Below are 19728 nucleotides of genomic sequence, written 5' to 3' on the forward strand. Positions count from 1 at the left end.
CTGCCTGAACGCTTCCTACAGAAAAGGGGGGGGGGGGGCGGTTAATGGGGGACAAAAGCAAATTGAAAAAGACTAAAGAGCAAAATATCCTTCCCTAGTTTGGGAAGGCTGCTTGGTGGATGCAGCCCACCCCGCGCTGCTGGCCCTGCGGGACGCCTTGCCGGGGTGGCCGGGGCATCGCCGGCCAACAGGCGCGTCGCGGAGGCTGGGCTGGGCTGGGCTGGGCTCGCCCCGGCCCCTCCCGGGCGCCGCGCGGAGCCTCGGGCCGCCCCGCAGGCCGGGCCGTGGGGCTGAGGCGCTTTTCCGTGCGGCGGGCACGAAACCCAGCGTCTACCAGGCTGGGCCGCTATGAAACGGTCTCTTTTATTGGTCGGCTGCCCGGGCCTGCTGCTGCAACGGTAAACGCCATTGGTCGCTTCCTCCTCCCATGCGCAGCTTGGTGCGGGAAATGCCCCTGGATCGACAATGGCTGCCGGGGCCGCGCCGCACCGCCGGGGGCCGGACAGCCCCGCGCCCGCCTGAGCGGGGGCGGCCGTCGGCTCGTGGCTGATTCTATTTCTCTTTTTCCTGCAGGTTGCTGAAAAGTGCCTTTCCTGAAGCCACCGCTGCTTGGATTTCTGTCTAGGGCTGCCTCTCTCTGCCCCTCGCCCCCCTCTCTTTTTAATTCGGCGTTGCTTGCGGTTCGTGCCCTGACGGCAACTCCTCCAGACTTGCCCTTTTTTTTTTTTTTTGGCTCCCCGGTTACACGCAGTTTGCTCAGCCATTTTAGGTTTTTTTTCCTTCCCCCGACTATGTAGCAAGTATTTAAAGGAAAAGAAAGAAAGAGGAAAAAAAAAATCAGACGTTCTTTTGCTCGTTTTGATGCTTGCGAACCGTGATTTTTAGAAGCAAGAAATAGAAGGAAAAAAAAAAAAACCAACCCAAGTTTTCTTCCCAAGGACCGAGACCATTCCACAAACTGAAGTGCTGCCAGCAGCATATGCTTTTTGCAAGAATAATTGAAACCATTAACTGGAGAGCACAGAATTCTTTTGAAAGTCTGCCAGTTATTCGCAAGTAACTTTGGCAGTGGCACAAAATATAACACTTATATTTTAACTTCTACAATTGCACTTTTAGGAGCTGGCCTCTAATTTGATTTTCAGTTGTTCTGATAAGATTTCTATTTTATGATTGGCTTTATGTTTAATTCTTGTTTAAACAAACACGATTTGACTTAAATGAAAACCTAAGTGCTGATGAATAGGAGTTCTACCAAAGCAACAAGTTAGTGTTTTCTTCACGTTTAACTTGAATTCACTTTTTTACCCTTTTTTTAAAAAAAAAGAAGAAAAAAAAAGATCAGCAGTAAATATTGCCCTGAAGAAGGGTGCAATTGCTTGCATTTTAATTTTTGTTTTTTAATATGGCTGTAAACGTTTCCCTGGTTCGTGATACAAAATGGCTGACGTTAGAAGTGTGTCGAGAGTTTCAGAGAGGTACTTGTTCTCGGTCTGATGCAGAGTGCAAGTTCGCCCATCCGTCACGGAGTTGCCATGTGGAAAATGGTCGAGTTATTGCCTGCTTTGACTCCCTAAAGGTGAGGACTGTCTTAATGCGTGCATTACCTAAGCTCACTTGCTTTTCCTTCTCTTCTGAATGGCTCGGCGTGGTGGGGTGCGGGATGTGCGGAACAGCTGTTTATTGCTCTCTTTCTGCAGGGAAGATGCTGCCGGTGCGGGATGTAGCTCCTGAAATCTAGGTTGGGTCTGACATCAGGTGCAATTGCCTGGAGTGCCAGGCATCCCGGGGAGAGAGAGGGTTTTATCCAGAGTGTTTTCCGATGGTGGCTCAGGTCTGATACAGCTGTCCTCGAAATGCAGAATGCACATTGGGGGCAACAAATGAAACTGGAATAAGAAAAGTGGAGAACTGAAACCCAGTGCTTTAATTTGTGTCCAGAGCACATCAGCTGCACATTCGGCGCAGGGATCTGAAATGTGCTTTTAATGAGCAGAAATGAAAGCAGCATTTTAAGATAATGAATCAGCTTTATGTGTATTTCCTGGAGACAGAGTTGCAGATGCACTCTTAACGCTGTCCTGTAGATGAGGAACAGCCAAAATATTTGGAGAGCAGCGCTCCCAGAAAAACGGGCGTTGGGAGAATGCTTTCTGCAAGGGGTATGCAGACACGATGGCTCTGCTAGGCCTCTCCAAGTTGCCTTTTTGCTAGTGCTTGTCTTTGCAGAGTCGATTTTGCAGGCAGGGAATGGCTCTTGGTAGCTTGTCACTGTTGGAGCTCCAGGGGTGACTTTCAAAATTTACCAAATACCCGGGGTCTGAGTCAGGGCAGGGGACGGGGGGCTCGCAGAAGGGGAGATGGGCATCTCTGAGGTCGCTTCACTGCAGTTCTCAGGAAAGGAACACCCACTTTTTTTCCTTTTTCCCAAAAGCGTGGCTCCTCAAAGGTATTTTAAATAGGATGGTAAAAACCCTGAGATGATATGGATAACTGATTGCTTTTGAGGACTCTTTGACATTGTGTTTAATGTTTTGATCAGAATAATTAACCTGGTTTGAGTTTCTAGAAGGAATCTGGTAAATTTTACAAGCTTAAAAGTTTTCCCTTGAACTTCAAGTCTTGCTTGAAAAGGTTTGGGTTTATTTTTATGAACATAATGAGTAACAGAACTGGTGGAATTATGTATGCACAGGTTCAGACTGGGGCTGGATCCGGTCTAACGTGGATTTACCCATTTTATTTACTGTTTATGGCTTCTTCATATTTTCACTTCTGTTCCCTCTTACAAAGAAGTTCAACCTTCCTATTTGCATTCGGTTTTGCTCTTTTTAATCTGATTATATGCAATGACTCTTAGTTATACAGTGACTTTCAAATGTTCATTTACATTGCTGGTTTGCTGACAGTGAGAGACAAAAATATTTTTATCAGAGGGAAAAAAAAGTCATGTTCTTTATGCCCTTGAAACTTTTGAATTGTAGCCAGTGGCAGTGCAGATACTTTGAATGAAGAGACTAATATGTTTACATTTTATAGCATTTATTTGTGAACTGAAAGGAGGGCTGTCGTGCCATGTAGGGTAGTACCATGCCCCTTGCAGAACTTGCCTGATGTTTGCAGCGTGCTGGGGAGGTGTTGCCTGTGCAGCCACCCGGCTTGGCTCGGCTCTGAGCTGCGCTGTAGTCTGTTGTCACCTGGTGGGTGACGCTTCACCATGTGTGCTGGCTGGGGTGCAGTGTCTGCAGCATGTCCAGGCTCTCTGTGCCAGCCCTTCTCCGCACAGCTGGGGCTGTGAGAAATGCATCTGGGGTTCAAATCCCATGAGTGAGCACTTCTCCCGCTTCAGTGGTGGGGAATGGAATGGGGAACACCATGTTGAGAAAGCAAAAATGCCAAAGGAGTGGAGTATGATCTTCTACAGCTCAGCCTGTTTCCTGTGTAACTGGCTGTTAACTAATGTTCTCGTTTCAGTTTCCTCTTGACACAGTAGCAGATGCCCAGTATGTGCTAGTTAAGTGGCCTGAATTTTCCAGGGAACAGATTTTCCAGATTTTTTTAGGCTTAGGAAAGCCTCGTGGAGGGCCGACAGCTCTGCCGTTGGGAAGTACACCAGGAAGAGAGGTCAGACTATGCAGAGCATGTGGCCAAAGGTTGGTGGTGGGGCTGTTTCTGTACCCCACTTCTCAAAAAAGAAGTGGGTCTTGAAGCCCTTCCTTCCTCTGGCCCCATGGTTTTGGTTGCTTTTGCTGGGCAGATCCCCGGTTCTGCTGTGCCATGGAGAGGTGCAGTCCCCGATGCCGCAGCCTGTGTGTGTGTGTGTACACCATGCGTTTCCTAGTGGAGATAACCGCCGTGGTGACTAAGCTCTCGAACAATGGTCTTTCTGTTCTTGGGCTGGAGCTAGGCTTGCAAAGCCCTGTTTGCAATGGTATCGAGGGGCTTGTGGTCATAATGGTGGCCTCCCTTACTGGTGACTAGAGAGATGTTACATTATTAGACCTGTTAAGAGGCTTTTCTTGCCCATCCTATGGACATCTTTGTGCGCTCAGCCGCTGTTTCCCTCCAGCAGCTGTTGAACACCGATCCTCTCTCCTCTGGAGGGCTCGGTAGCTGCTTAGTGCTCTTTTCATCTTTTCACACCCTGCATTAGCAGAACATCTGTGTTGCTTTATTGGAGACAGGATATAGGATGCTTGCAGCTAATAAGTTTTCCCGTTGTCTTGCAGTCGCCCAGGGCTTTGTTCAGAGGTTGCTTATCTGCATCCATTGTGTAGTGCTGTTCCTCGTTTTTTTTTCTCACAGACCTCTTAAGCCTGAACAATGTCTTCATACAGGAACTTCTGATAACCCAGTGTACAATGGTTTCACCTCACTGGTCAGGTCATGCACAGCATCTATACGCTTACTGCATCTCACTTGTTTCTTTCTTTTTTTCCTCAATCTCGTATAGTGGTTCTGCCTCTGTTGCAGTGGTAAGAGCAGTAATGCTTCCAGAAGCAGCCAGGGTGCCTGAATGTGGGTTGTTTCACGGGTGAATGTGTGCTACCTGTAAGCTTGTGAACGGGACTCCTGAAGGTAGTTGGGGGGCTTCACTGATGCTCGGGTGGGGTTCACCAGGGTGTGCTCCGCATGAGCGTTGTGTGGTTGTGCAATGCTTTGGTCATGAAATACTGAGTCTTGATATAGGTTGCAAGTGCAGGGCTGGATCTTGCTGTCCTGAGCTGCGGTTCTTCGAAGGAGGAGTTTGCACATTTGTAGGCAGCAGAAGGAACCTTTCCCAAGCAGATTGATATGAAACTTAAAAATAGTTCCTTGTGAGAAGCTGTTCACAGATTTGAATTGGATGCCAAGAGAGCTCTCACTCTACTCGCGCTTCCCCCCTCGTTATTCTGGAAGAACAGTGTTGTCTGAATTAATTTGTGTGAATGGAAGGGCAAGCTGTGCTGGTTGGTGGAGTGCAGTCCAGAGGCACGAGAGCCAGCCACCTCTGGGCCACCCGCCTGCCAGAAGTGACCACGAGGACTGCTGGGCAGCGGCTGATGCTCTGCGGTACCTCCTAGGCATGTCCCATGGCACCCCGAGATGTTTTGAGCAAAGGAGAGGAGCGTACTGTCATTGCTGTAAATGCAGGTGGCCTTTGGGTTCATTCATCGTCTTCTCTGCTGGCCTTGGTGTGCACCATCCCATGCGTAGCTGGTGCTTTTTGTAAGGGTCAGGACACGGTTTGCTGGCTGGTGGCAATTCATACAAAGGCTTGTGGTGGCACTGCGGTCGGCTGTCTGCAAGTGCTCATCAAGTCATTAACCTTCCTATTCAGGCTGGATCAAGCAGGCGTGGTATGAGCCTGTCTGATCCTTATTCCCTGGCCAGCAAATTCTTAGTTGTGTTCTATGGTTTCTAAAGATGTCAGGAAGGTAAAAAAGCACCTTCTTTGGTCACTAGAAACACTAATTGAGCAGTAGGCTGAGAGACGGGTATTAGGAGATAGTGATGTATTATATAAAAATATGCAGGTAATGCATACCAGGTGTTCACAGAGGCTTTTTTATATACTGCTCACAGTTTGGGTATCTGCACTATGGACTCATGGTTTAAAAAAAAATTGCAAGCCCAGCTTTGTGGGGTGTGTTGTTTTTTTAAATTTGCTTTATGAATGTAGATGTTTCCATATGCAAATCAAAGTTTTGAAGAGCATTTTGAAAGACAGAAAATAGTGTGGTGAAAATTTCAGGGGTATGAATTTTGACTTTGAGAGGTCTAATTTAAAAAACATCATTAAGCTATTGCGTGTTTCAAAGCAGTTCTGTATTAAAAAAAAGGCAAGTTGTCTGTGAACAGACATAAAATCAGGAGTTAAAAGTATAGTTTTGTCTAGATTATCTGTTTTATAAAAGAAGTGTTATTATCTGGTAATAGCATTCAAAGTCCCATGGCAATCTAAAAAGTTCACTGTGCTTGGGCAATAAATGAACCATATGATCTTGAAACTGGTGTACCTGAGGCTGTTCCTTATAGTTTTCATGCTAATTTGTACCTGGTTTATGCTGACTTCACTAGAATTATTTCTGACTGTTACTGCTTTGCAATCAAATCTATTTTTTTTAAATTTAAATAAATTCTAAACGAGAAAACAACTAAAAACACCCACTAAACTTAGCATATGGTTACGCTCTTAGAGAGGAAGAAGAAAGCAAACAAAGCCATGGAGATATTTTTGGAGACACTCTGACTGCATGTCTCAGCTCAGTGTAATGGAGATGTAAATAAACCAGCTGAACAATGTTGAGCCCAGTCACCTTTGTGAGAAACCTTTACTTTCCATCGGTCATTAAAGTACTTACCTGCATAGCGCAGCATTTGGTGATGAGAAGTGAATCTGCAGCAGCTTGCTTTCTTGTCTGGATGCTCGTGTGTCTTATAGCACATCAGAAGTGCTTTTTGTAACTACTGAATCAAACTTCTGAATCTAGAAGCGGGGCAAAATGTATTTAGACTTATTTATAAGAACTGTTACTATTGTATTCCTCTTAAAGTAGAGTGGTACTTCAAGAAGAATAAGAGAGCTCAAATGACAAAACAATGCTTAGGTCTGATCCCTTCTAATGTACGGGTTACAACAAGCTGCGTGTTTTTGCAGCATAATTTAATTGGCACATGTGCTGTGTATACTCTCTACGATGTCTCCAGAAGGTTTTCGGCACAACTGTGGGATGGAGACTACTGATGGAGAAGCTCACCTGGCAGTGCCTGTGGCTCAGCATCTCCCAAGCCTGCCCCAGTCTCTGGACCGCAGATGCTCTCTGTTGGGGTCAGGCTGGTTACTTGGGTGGTGTGTGACATCCCTAGGCACGTTCAACTTTCCAGGGAAAGATATACCTTGTTGCTTTAATCTGCCTAACTGATCTTTCCGTAGGACAGAGGTCTGTGTAGGGCATGTTTGATTTATTTAGCATTATCCGTAGGTTTCTCTGATGTCTCAGCAGTCTCACTTCGTTTATCTGTGACTTTTTGACAGCTGAACCATGACAGATGACCACTGGTGAATCTTGCTATGGTGCTTTAAAAGGTTGCTGCTCTGAGCTCTCCCTTTGCTTCTCCATTGCAGGTTACTGCCTCTACAGCAGGGTTAGCAGGAGGACAGAGTGTCTTAGATGCTGAACATGAAGTCCAGCGTCTGAGCTGAAATCCCCTCGGTCCTGGCTCTGTGTGGAGGTGCTGGGTGATGAACGCCTGTAACTGGAAACCGGCTGGTGTTACCTGGCGACTCTGCTGCAGGGGCAGCAATAGTCAGCAAGGGGCAGGAAGGCCTTATTCATTGCAGCTATTTGCAAAGATGTAAGGCAGAGTCCTTGCCAGGAGCTCCTTGTGTATGCTTTAAAGCAAGCAGGTGATTTTTGAGGCGTGTTGTGGAGGGAGAAGGGATTGGCCCTGTCCTTATCTCCATTAAGTCCTTCTGGTGTTGTCCAGAGGTAACATGGCAAGAAAGATGGGATCTCCATAGGTTTCCTGGTTCATAGTCTAGTTTTGGTGCCACCCTTATTAGCTCATTGCTGGAAGAGTGGAGGAGAGGAGTACTGTGGAAACCAGTACCTGGAAACCATGAGAAGTGAGACCCATCCCAGCATAGAGGGCTGCCTGGGGGCTCCTGGAGATAGGAGCTGGAGGGGCCACACTGTTAACTGCCTATCAGTCAGTACAGAGGTGGATGTGAAGAGCCTGTGAGAAAGCTTGCAGGGAGCTGTCTGAGAGGGAGGTGCCCTCCAAAACTATCAGTGTGACACTTGTAGTAGTAGCAGTAGTTAAATAGTTGGAGTTCACTTTTTCTTAGTTGATGAGGCTTGGGCAACTTCCTCCTGAAAGTGTTGGTCCCTCATATGCCAGATTGGCCTACCTAACAGACCTCAGACTCTTACTCGTGTGGAGGGTACGTATTAGATGAATTTGGGTATTTGCTTTGCAGTGGAGTGCTTGGCAAATCTAAGCACCTGTGTTGCTTTCCCCATGTAAAACTGTAGGACTGTTGTACAGGCTTGGTTAACGTGGAGACGTTCATCAGCTAATATCGGTAATAGTGACAGTCACTTCTGAGCACTTTTTTTCTGAGCACTTTTTTCCCTGTCCGCCGTGTTTTCCTGGGGAGAGGAGCATGTCTATTCCTGCCAGTCTCTCCGATCTCTTGCATTGTCCCACATCTGACTCCTTCGACAGCACAAGTCCGTGTGACTCTTCCGCTGCCCAGTGCATGGCATTGCTGAAGCCAGGCCTGGGAGTGAGAGTCTCCAGGGCAGTCGTCTTGCCCTTGGGGTGGCTCTGGCCTGATGATTATCAAAGCATCAGTTGGAAGGGACCCTGGAGGGTCTTTGGTGCCCGTCTTGTGCTGCAAGGTGAACTCGTCGGTACCTGTAAGCGGAGTGAGTGTCTTGGCGGCCCTCCTGGAGTGCCTGAGGAGTGGGCAGCCGCCGCCGGGGCGAGGCCGGGGTTTGGCTCATCAGGGGGACGCTGAACAGATCTCCTGTCTGTGGCAGTGTGCGGTCATAGGGTAATACCAGGTCCGGCCTTGTGTTTGTAGAAATGTCCTCTAAAGGTCTTCTGTTTCTGAACGTGGAGAACGCTGTCTGTGCGCTGTCTGAGGCCTTGCCCGCAAAGGGGCAGATGACTTTGCTGTTGCCCGATGTTCGGGGGTGCCAGTCTCAGGCGTGGTGTCCCTGGGTCAGGTTCAAGAGGCTGGCAGAGGTGCGGGTGCAGGTTGGCATGCTGGGAGGCACTCCTGGTGCAAGGGGTAGGCACAGGACCGCTGTCCTTCTTTTCTTTCTTCCTGCAGCTAATGAATTGGTTTATTACAGTTTTTCTATGGGCCTCAGACTTGTGTGCATTTTCCCTTGAACGTGTTGGAAAGCAGAGCCAGTGGCTACAAATTTGTCCTGAGACTGCACTTTGGAGGCCAGCCTCTTCGCGGAGACAGGCCAAGCAAATTCGGCAGCGGCGTTTTCCTGCCAGCCTCTCCTTCCTCACCAGCCAGCCCTGGCAACGCAGGGCCTCCACTCCTGTCCGCAGCTCACATGGCCCGGTCTTCTCCCTGTGGCGTGAGCACACCACCATCCCCGAAGGATAAAGCCAGCAGCATTTGCATTATTAATATCAGCCAAGAGTAACCTTGGTTTTCTGGTTGGGAAGATGATGGTAAAGTGCTGACTGCTGCTCACACTTCCCTAAAAAAGCAGGAGAGAAATTCTTTTGGGATGTGACTCTAAACCTTTCTGAGCTGCTGCGTGCACTTAAGCAGATACATTTTGAAACCTTTTATGGGCATATTGCAATGTTGCACGGGCCATGGCATGCCACCTCCTGCTCCTGAGGCTTACTTTCCTTTTTAAAGGGCAAAGCCGTCCAGATTGAGGTTCCAGTTCTGGAAAATACTTAAGCCTGATTTTAAGCACTATAGAATTCCTGTGGGCAGCAAAGAGCTCCTTGCGCTGAAGTGAGCTGTTGCATGAGGTTTTGAGGGAGGGAAACGGTCCTCAGCCATTCCCTGAAGGAGGAGAACTGTCTGTGGTTGTCTCCTCTGCCACCATTGGCTTTCCAGTTTGGGAGAGTTCCTTTGCACATGCTCGGCGCACGCACCTGGAGCTGGCAGTCCTGCCAAGTCTGCTTGGATCTGCAAGCACAAGCTCTGCGCCTGTGACCCAGCGCAAATGCAATGCAGTGCTCTGTAAGCCCCAGGGGTTTCCTCTGCAGCGGAAGGAGGGAGATGGGGTGCTGAAGCCCAGCTGGCAAGCTGCGGCAGCTCTTGCGTTTACTCTTGCGTGGCTGTGAGTCAGAAGTTGGCCAAGGGAGCGCAGAGGGTTGTGTGTTTGTACAGTAAGCTCTGGCACCTCAGTGGGTGCCGTGCAACAAGCCGTGGCACTGCCAGATCCACGTGAGGAAGTTCGTTCATCTTGCAGCCCTGATCTATAGCAGTAGCTAACGCTGGGATTCACATAGATGCCCCAAACCTGCAAGTCCTTATCCCTGGAGAGAGCTTGGGGCAAAGATGATCCTTATAAACGTGGAGCCACGCTTCGCATGGTGTCCTGTCTTGCTGCTGTGTCAGTGAAGCTACTTAGCTACTTCTCTTGTTCATGATTGCATTAGCCCAGCGAAGCCAGCTGAGGGAAAGGCAGTGAAGATGCCTTCAAGGAGAATGACTCTGAATGAGCTTGTGGAGCTGGTGGATTTCTTCAGTGGCGTAGCATCAGTTTGATGTAATCCCTTTGCTGACGGTAGCTTTCTGCCACTTGGTTCACCCGTCTGAAGGAGGGTGCAGTAACATGCATTTATGTAATTGAGCTGTTTGGAAGCTTTAAAACAAATATAAACAAGATGTGCCAGGTTTTCTGGAGAGTCCGCCATCTGACATCTCCCACAGAGCATTTAAATAAGCGGTTAGATTTCCAAGTGAGGAGCTGAGCTTTTTGAAAATCTGCCCCTATAAATATTGTTATGCTGGTATTAAAATAAATGCTTCGAGGCACTTGGGTGAATGTTGCCCCATACAGACACAGTTTTACTTACAGCTTATTAATGTTGTTTTATTGCTGTTCATAAAACAGCAGAGAACCAGGCACTGACCCCCTTCTTTGCCCCATGTAGCCTCTCATGCCGTGTCTGATGATGGCCTTTTGATTGGAGGAAAGGCCAAGGATTTGGAAAGCCAGCTTTCAAAGCCTTGCGATGATGCAGGCTGCTTTAAAGTGTCGTAATGTCAGTCTCTGTGCCTAATTGCGTTTTTTGACCTCATAGGAGCAGTACAAAGAAAATGCCTTTGAAGACTGAGTGGAGCTGAGCTACTGTAGTAACAAGACTCTGGGTGTTTTAGACAGATGTCCTAACTGCGTAAGCATTTAAAACCCTGGCTCCTTCTAAATGAATAGCTATCAACCGCAGTTAGTTCTGCCGCAAGTTTATCTGTCTGTTACGAAAGCCCCCTCTCCTGTAATGGCGGTGAAAATATTCAGCTTAACCATGGTTAATGTGTTAGGATAATAAAATCTCTGTGCTGTCCATGAACTAGAAAGTACCTGGCACAGAAGTAACACTGATCTCTGCTCTCAGCAGCCTTGGCACTTTACTTTTGAGCCTCTGAACATCTGGTTAGTGTTTGGCCTTGGTTTTGGCTTTCAGTGACGTTGTTACTCGGTGTCCCCGCTGTCAGAATAGTTGGAGGCTGTTGATGCTGGAGTGATAGATTTTTAACCTCTAACTCTGCTTTTTTGCCTCCTCTGTCTGAAGCCAGCACTTGGGCATGGCTCTGTGCTGTTCTCTGTGTGCTTGAGCTCCGAGCTGGAAAGCTGTGCGCTGGAGGTGCCTTTCTGCAACATTTAGCTTAAAGCTGGGGGGAAGGTGTGTATTCCTGAGAGGGGACAACTGGCTTGCTGGGACGTGAGCATACTCAAACCAAGCAATTCCCCAAGTTTGTAGTGAAATGTTACGGCAGATGGCCCGCTTACAATGCGGGATATTATTAGAACTGTGATCGGTGCTAATAAGGTCATTGGCGGTGGGGGAGGAGGTCGGTGTCTGACCTTGTTTGAAAGATGGCAGCCTGCGCTCTGGGGGAGAAGTTTTCTCTTACTGTACTGGAATGTGAATGTTTAAAACTAACCTGGCTGCACGGTAGAGCAAAAGGCCCACCGCCCAGCCCAGCGTGCCTGCTGCGGGGATGCTGGGGATGCTGCTGGCCCCCACCCCTCACTGAGGGGTGCAGAGCACTATTAAAAAGTGGAAACAAATTAAGCTTTATTTAACGATCCTGAGAATGGGAACCGGGAGCAGTTTAGCTAGTCCTGCAGACCGGGCATGGTATCACAAGGCATTGCCTAGTCAGATGACTGATTAGTGGTATGCACTGGCTTTTATTATGCCTCTGAACATACTCTGCATTAACATAGCACTTGCTTTTAGCTGGTCTCTCCTACACAGGTATCAAAAAAAGCCCCAAAATAACCACTACACACAGGAGTGTTGGGATCAGCTCAGTTGCATTAGTGATGCCCACATCTCTGCCCAGCAGTACCCGCACCAGGCTCTGATGAGGATTTAAGCCATTAGCTCAAACCGTGCTGCTTTAACTCTATTTGTGTCCGTCCTTCTGCTTTGAGTGAGCAGCTCTGGGGTGCTGTAAGCAGCTCTGGGTGCTTATTGAGAGAAACAGCTCTCAAACAGAGGGACAGTTGGGAAAGCACGGAATACCTAGCTGAGGTGGAGATGGCCAGGGACAGCACAGACACGGCAGAGGTGCAGCCAGCCTGCCTGAGAACGCAGCAGTCATTAGACGGTGCTTCCCTAAGTCCGTATTATCTGCAGGGGCACGGCTGGTGCTCTGAACAGTCACACGGAGATTAGGTCCTTAAAGAGCCCTGCCACAACTGAGCAAAGTTTGAAAACAAAACCTCAGTGTGTAATCCCAACCACGCTGGCTGATCCTGCTGACTGGCCTTTCTTCCTCTTGCTGTCAGCTCCTGAAGGATCAGAGCATGAGTAAAGCTTGCTTTCTCGCCATTAAGTGATGCTTGATCCCAGATGGTCGGTTCGTGCAGCGTTGTGCTGCGTGCAGTGCTTGGGCTCTGCTCCCGGGGTCCCTTCCACGTGGTGCTGCAGATACCAAGCGCTGGATGAGTTTGGCAGGAGGGAGCGAGAGCCTCACAGGGTTGGACATTTCAGCCCATGCAGTAGCGCTTGCGTAGCCAGGGCAGTGGGGAGTTGAAAGCCAGACATGTAGATGAGTCTTCAAGGAGGGCTTGGAAGGTCATCCAGATACGGCAGAGGTGATGGTGTTTGAGGTCAGCTGTAGGAAGGAAAGCACTTTCCTCCCTGTGAGGGAATCTTGTTTGAAACAGCAGATTTCCAAGACAGAGAGTTGTCTTTGGAGGGGATGCCGCTCCTTCCCAAATACTGTAGGGGAAGGTGTTAAAGATGCACCTGGTGCTTTCTGCAGGAGCCCTCCCAAATCTTGCTCCCATGGCACCAGACTTGCAGCCTTATGCCCCCTTTCTCCTTTATGCTCTGTTTCCTCCTCCCCTCTGGGCTTATTTGTCCCGGAGCCCTCCTTCAGCTCCCCTGTCCTCTCCCTCCCCTTCGTTAGGTGTGGCATCTGCAGGGACCGAACAAGGCAACCTGGGAAGTCTCTTGCCCTCCACCTCTCCTGTTGCTTCAGCAGTCATTTTTATTTCTCTGTGCATCTGGTGCACTTGCAGATGAAGAAGTAATCATCATGGTTACCTCCCCGCAGACTTTGGCTCCCTGCTGTGTCAATCATGTTGCCTGTAAAGCCTCTGTGGTGTGCTGCAGGATGGGAGCTGGAGCAAGGCAAGCAGGCTGAGTGACTCGGAGGTGCTTGGAGCAGGGGAGCCATCAGGGTTGATTAAAGCAGGATAGGGATGTCTGAAACCTCCACTGAGCTGTGAGAGACAGACCGCGAGGGAAGGAGGTGGGGGTGACTCTGGGGAGGAGCAGAGTGGCTCACCAGGGTACTCACCCATGGGATGGGAGAGCTTGCGGGATGGGGGAGCTTGCGGATGCGGCAAGGACCCCTGCCGCCCATCACTGTCGGCTTTATCAGCATCTGCTGTCTGACGCAGCGGGGCATGGATTACCCCGCAGCACCAGGACAGCCTCCCTGCCAGCTCCGCGTCACGCTTCTGTTACTGGAGCCCACTCAAACTGCTCCTGCGCCACAGCTGGGAGAGTTGAGGGGGAAGAAAAGCCCCTTGGGGGCTGAGAGGCAAATGAGCAGGATCGCTTTTAGCTAGCGATGCAGAGATGGGAAGGGCAGGCTGCCTGCTGCTGGGAGGTAGGAGCTCAGAAAGCATCAAGGGCATCGCAGCCGCAGCTCTGCAGCTGCAGCAGTCCAGCACGGAGTGGCTGGCATGCAGTCTCGGTGTTGCTGAGGCTTCCCCTAGTCACCTGGGGTTTTTCCACCAAGTCTGGTGTATTTAGACCAAAAACTTTTCAGGCTGGGACCATCTCGTTCTGTGTTTGGGTAGGAATCGGAGCAGGACCCTGAGCTGTAACATCAATGAGTATTTGTATTCCCACAGCCAAAAAGCCCCTGCTGTGGCCTTGTGCAATAAAGCACAGATTGAATTAAGAGGATTTTCATTGTTGTTTTGTGTTTCCCTGCGTGGGTTTTTTGAAGAGTCTACGGTAATGTAAATTCTTTAGAAGTCTTTACTCGGAACAGAGCTCACGTTAGCTAGGACAGAAACACCACTGAAAATTTTGTTGTTGTTGTTTTGATTGTGCAAATGCTCAGAGAATGATTATAAACATCCTTTCAGAGCTTAGCCCAGCCAGAGGAAAAGTGTTAGCAGTTTCCTTAATATTCGCACTTTCTTTGTATCAGAGGTATTTGCACAAAAAGTTTGCGCAGGGATTTCCACTGGGGCCCTATCAGAAGTCCATCTATCTCGGCTTAATCTAGTGAGAGCATTTTTTCCAGCCGGGTGTTCAGGTGTTTGCTGACGGGTGTTCGCTGACGTCAGCACCGGTCGTACTGCATTCCAGCCTCACTAATGACACTGGAGCTTCTTTGCGGTTACGCTGCTCACGTGGCTGGAGAGGCTGCAGATGTCCTCAGGAGATGTCACTCTTCCTTGCAGAAAAAAAATCTCTCCTAGCCCGATCCGGTATGGGCCCATCTCACCTAAAAGCAAATGAATGTTTGCATCGCAGCTGACTCATCCTGGCTGTACCTGATCAGCGTAGCAAAAGGTCTTTTTCTTGTTGCCCTTTTAGGAAGGGATTGTGCTGTGTCTGAAGGTATTTCTTGTCAGTGGCAGAAACAGAATACATGAGGTTAGGTGTCTGCCTGCCTGCATAAGGAAGTCATGTTGTCGAGATTGCTTTCTAATAGAAAACAGCCTTTAAGAGCTAATCCTTGCATTCCTTCTCGTCTACAAAAGGTTGAGCATCAGGCGGTCTGTACGGCACCAGTGACCGGGACAAGGATAAGCAGCTCAGAGTAGAAGTTCAGGGCAGGAGTTTGGAAAGCAGAGCTGTAATACAGAAAGGGCAGAAAAACCTCACAGTGATTTGATCAGTTTGCTTTTTGTGACTGAAGCCTGAATAAGCAAGTGTGTCCGCACGGGTATGCTTTAGTTGTTTCTACCTTCCCCAGCTTTTCTCTTGTGCTCTCAAACCTAAATAAGTGAATCTGGCAGTTATTAAAAACACAAACTCCAGAAAACAAGCAAATGAAACAAAAGCCCTGATCAGTTCCATTCCTGCTGGTCTGCTGGGACAGAAGGGCGAACGGACACACGTGCATGCACCCACACAACATATTCCTTTCTTAGTTATTCTGGCACTTACACCCATGCCACTCAGAGGACAATTTAGGTCAGGATTTCTGGCAGGGCAAAAGTTGCATCCTGCAGAAGAAAGTGGATACATCCAACCAGTAAGGCTGTACAACCTTTTCAGTGTCCTGTTCTATAGCTCTTGTTACAGGAGAGGGAACAGATCTAATCAGTGGCTACATGGAATTAACCTTTCAGCGTCTGAAATCATGGTTTCTACAAAATGCATTATCTGTTAATACCCATTCCTGGCATCGCGTGGAGAAAACAGAACCCCCTTTCTAGTTTTTGGGGTCTCTGCGCTCTACATCACGTAGTGACTCTGAATTCTGGGTCTGTAGGTCAGTGTGGAGCACAGGGCGAGCAGAAAGCTTCCTTGAGCAGGCTGCCTTGCAGCCTCCATGTTGACTTATGTCCTGGGAAGGGTTTATTATTTGACTGTGCACAGTTAGGAACAAGAGCACGCTTTGGCTGAGTAAGGTAGGGAGTGTGAATCTGCACAGACCCTCATGAGACTCTATAACAGACGGGGGGAACAGGGGTCTGCGAGGAGTGTTGTAATTAGGACAGGTAGAAGTTTTGCTCTGGCTGAGGCTGTTTTAATGAATCCATCATAAATTAACAGGTTTTCAGAGGCTGGCACAGAATTTGGAATCCTGTCCCTTAAGGCTGGCTGCCTGCGTGGTACTTGTGACTAGTACATGTGAGCTGCGGTTAAATATGTCCCACTGCTTGCAGTTTTAGCCCAGAACTGTGTTACTGCAAAATTCTCCTTTTGCCCACAGAGATGGCGGTGCATTATCTTTGGCATTGCAAGCCCATCGTGTTTACCTCCATGGAATAAGGCCTGTCCTGTTGCTGCTGCAGCTTACTGCGCTGCTCCGTGGGCTTTAGTCCTAACAAACATTTACACTGCCTTAACCTCCTTTCACTTGAGAGGGTAGCAAAGATCGGTCACATATCTGCTTTCTAGTGCCAGGCACTTCTTAAAGAGCACTTCTGAAGGTGTTTTCTTAAAAGAAAAATCCCCTCTGTGACTTAAATGTGCATATGTTGCTGGCTGTAATAAACAACATGCTAAAATAGATCAGTCTGCGAAAGCTCACCAAAGTGGAATATTTGCCTAGGGCAAGGCAGGCTTTCTTTTTGTTTGGTTTTTTCTTTGTTTTTCTTCCTTCCTTTCTGTTCAAGCCTTGCTGCCTTCTAGATGAAGGAGGGCTGTGATTCAATGTTGCTTATCCTGGATGCCCTCTTTGGAAGCCTGTGTGAGATGTGTAGTCCTGGCCTCTAGAAGGTGCTTTTTGTACCTGCACCTTTAGTCCTCTGACCAGCGGCAAGTTCATAATACCATGGGCGTGAAATCTGAGGCCTGGCATGGACCAGAAAGGTTTTGAGTCCTTGCTTGGAGATGAGTGAGAGCATCTGGAGTTGGTGGCACATGGTCAGCCCTTCTCCTGGTGGTCTGGTGGCTTCTCCACTAAGCCGGAGTGAAGGGGAGGTGGGGTGCTGTGCACAAACCTGCCCGGCATGTCTGGCTGAAAAAGGAGCACGAGGCCATGGCTTGGTCTTTGGTGGACCTAACTGTAGCCAGAGAGGCACTGCTATGGGAGAAAGTGGCTGGAGGGGTGGGCTTCGATGTGCAGCAGGGAGGAGACGAATGGGAAGCAGCGAAGGGAGCCAAGCAGTGGGACAGAGAGGAGTGAGAGGAGCTGGGAACATCAGTGGGCAGCCATCAGGGTGAGGGGCAGGGGGAGCGGGCTTTGCTCTCTGCCTCTCTGCTGTTGGGCAGATCCTCTGCCAAGAGCAGAAAGGTGTCCTCTGCCTTGGAGCATCAGACCCCCGGGCTCTGACCGACGTCTGGGAGCAAATCTTGGCTTGCAGTGGCAACTAAGGGCATCGCGCTCTGCTGTGTCTGCCTGCTCCCCTGCAGTCACCTCCTTCAGTGGCTTAAGCTAATGCATAGAGGGACTATCGTGTCCAGTTCTGACACCTCTTGGTGTTCCCAGCCGAAGGGTGGAAAGCCAGGGTGGCAGTGCCATGGTGTGCCCCAGCAGGAGTCATCAGCACGCTTAGCCAAGCCCAGCCAGCATCCTTCCCTGCTCAGGGTGCTGCTGCGTTACCCCCTGGCAGCCCCTCTGTAGCTGCGGCTGAAGCACATCCTGCAGAGTTATTTTTTCCAGACTGAAGATTCTCCCTGGCAATTGTCAGCCCAGATGGAATTAATTTTTTTTTTTTAAGTTTTTTCCTTATTTTTTGAAAACCAGGAATCTGTTTATGCCCATTAAGCTGTTGCTTTCTGAGCAAAGCAACAACACAAACAAAAATTGGCCTAACCCTCAGTTCGTAAATTGTTACGTTCTGCCAAGTTCTAAAAAAAACCCCACAAAACCCAGCCACCCACAAATCTCCTTTTATTTGCAGTTTCATTTTGCTCTCCAAAACGCAGTGAGGTTGAGGTTTTCTGAACATGGCTTTGCCCTCCACAGGACTGGAGGGAGGGTTTGGGTCGGACACTTAGTTATCAATCTCTGCGCTTCCCTGTTTGCCTTCTCCCTTGTGTAAACTCAAGGAGCGAGGCTGCCGGAGGTGGTCACGCATCCGATATTTGTATTCATGAACACAGTACTTTAACATTTATTCTCCTGGGCTTTAATGTACTTTGCTTGGTTCTGTCTACGTGTGGTTTGCCTGCTGCAATTGTAATATTCAACAGACACTGTAGGTAGAGGAAGGTCAGAAGCATCAACTTTCCATATGACCTTGACAGATTCAATCAGCTGGTGAAAGTTGTAGAATTGGATTATGGGATTTGCAATGAAAAAGTGGTTTAAGGGACAAGAGAAACTACAGTTGGTATTTTCAAAAGCTGGCCTGGTGTAATAGCAGTCAGGAGGGACAGAACTGAGGGAGGCGAAAGGTGGAAGACAAGTTTTATTTTGTTTTTCTGTGGGGTTTTGTGGTGTTTTTTTTAATACAGTGCTTGTGCCATATTGTTCCAGGGACTGGCATGGTTTTTTGTAATTTATTCCAGAAGAAAAATCAATGACGTGCCAGTGTTTCTGTCTTCCAGGTAGAATTGATTTCTTTACTTACAAATAGTCGCACACTGAAACATTCACCCACAGGAACATTAACGTTGCAGGATGTCACCTGCTTTGCCTCCTACTCTAAATACATGCAGTGATCCCAGGGCTAAACATGCTTCTAAAGGCACTCTCTTTACCGGGCGCTAAATGCCTTCCTTCGTAATTGTTATCGATCAGTTGCTTGAGCAGGTCTGTGGCCAGGGATGTCTGTAAAAGCTTATTTCACTTGGAGAGAGGCTGTATTTGATACTGTATTAAAGAAACCTTTTTTACTATGCTTTTAACATTCCTGAACCTGGGAGAGTAGTGGAATAACACTTGGAAGACATTTAAAAATGATCAGTTTAGAACTCTAAATTGATGATACTTCTATTCTGTTTTAACCTCATTTCAGATGTGTGGTGGTAACAGACTGATACGGTTCACAAAACGTAGCCTAATCCAAATGTATTGGCAGATTAAAAAAAAAAAGAACTCGATGAAGTCTTTATTCCTCTCTTTTGTGGAATGAGATTGCTGTTCATTGCAAGTAGTAATCTCTCACATAAACATGTTTTTCTGCTCTGTGGCTCTACAGCTCATCAAAAACATACTTGGACAGTGCCGTACTCTTTTAATATATATTTCTTAGACTTGGTAAACGCTGTCCATTGCTTGAGCAAGCAAAAATGTTCCACAAACCAAAAACGTTAAAATCAATACACGTTTTTCATTGAGCATAACAGAGCATACCATTGGCCTGAATGAAGAGAGCTTGGCAGGAGAACAGAGCTGGAAAGAGTTGTCAAGATGTAAAAAATATAATGAAGGAGCTACAGGGCTTTTCCCCAACAAAATAACAGCTCCGAGTTTGTAAGAACCTTCAAGTATAACAAACAGCTTGGAATGAAAATCCTGCGTGAAAGCAGGAGGACAGCCACGACCTCTTTGTGCTGTCCTGGGGAAATTCAGCAGAACATTGCTGTATTCAGCAATGTGCAAAAGTAAAACTTGACTCACAGCAGCTCTCGGCTTCCCTAATTGCCAGGTAAATGAGGATTTGGGAGTTTAGGCTGGTGCCTGTGGCTGCTTAGAATCTACTGGAATACAGTAGTTTCATGTGTATCCCCCCCCGTTCCTAATTAAAATTAAAAAAAATGGTGGGGTGATGGTACTTGTTTAAATACTTCAGCTCCATGCTAACAAGCCATCCTTTCTGTATGGAGCTGGATTTGCCTGCTGAGTTCGATGGTTTGAAGGTCTTGGCAATAACTGTGAGTAACTGTCACTGGTTAAGGTGATACCAAAAAGGGAGACGAGGATGG

The 19728-nt window shown here is 48.1% G+C and overlaps 1 protein-coding gene across 3 annotated transcripts in view; it reads left to right on the forward strand.

Annotated features, from left to right (window-relative positions):
- Positions 1-1200: 1200 nt before the first annotated feature.
- MBNL3 (muscleblind like splicing regulator 3) overlaps positions 1201-19728 on the forward strand; it is a 56356-nt gene continuing 37828 nt past the window's right edge. For all 3 annotated transcript variants that reach the window (XM_059824448.1, XM_059824449.1, XM_059824450.1), the window contains exon 1: positions 1201-1579. In XM_059824448.1, the coding sequence (XP_059680431.1) occupies positions 1406-1579 (174 nt within the window). In that variant the 5' untranslated portion in view covers positions 1201-1405. The remainder of the gene's footprint in view (positions 1580-19728) is intronic.

Source organism: Gavia stellata, chromosome 14, assembly GCF_030936135.1.
Source record: "Gavia stellata isolate bGavSte3 chromosome 14, bGavSte3.hap2, whole genome shotgun sequence".
Classification (NCBI taxonomy): Eukaryota; Metazoa; Chordata; class Aves; order Gaviiformes; family Gaviidae; genus Gavia; species Gavia stellata.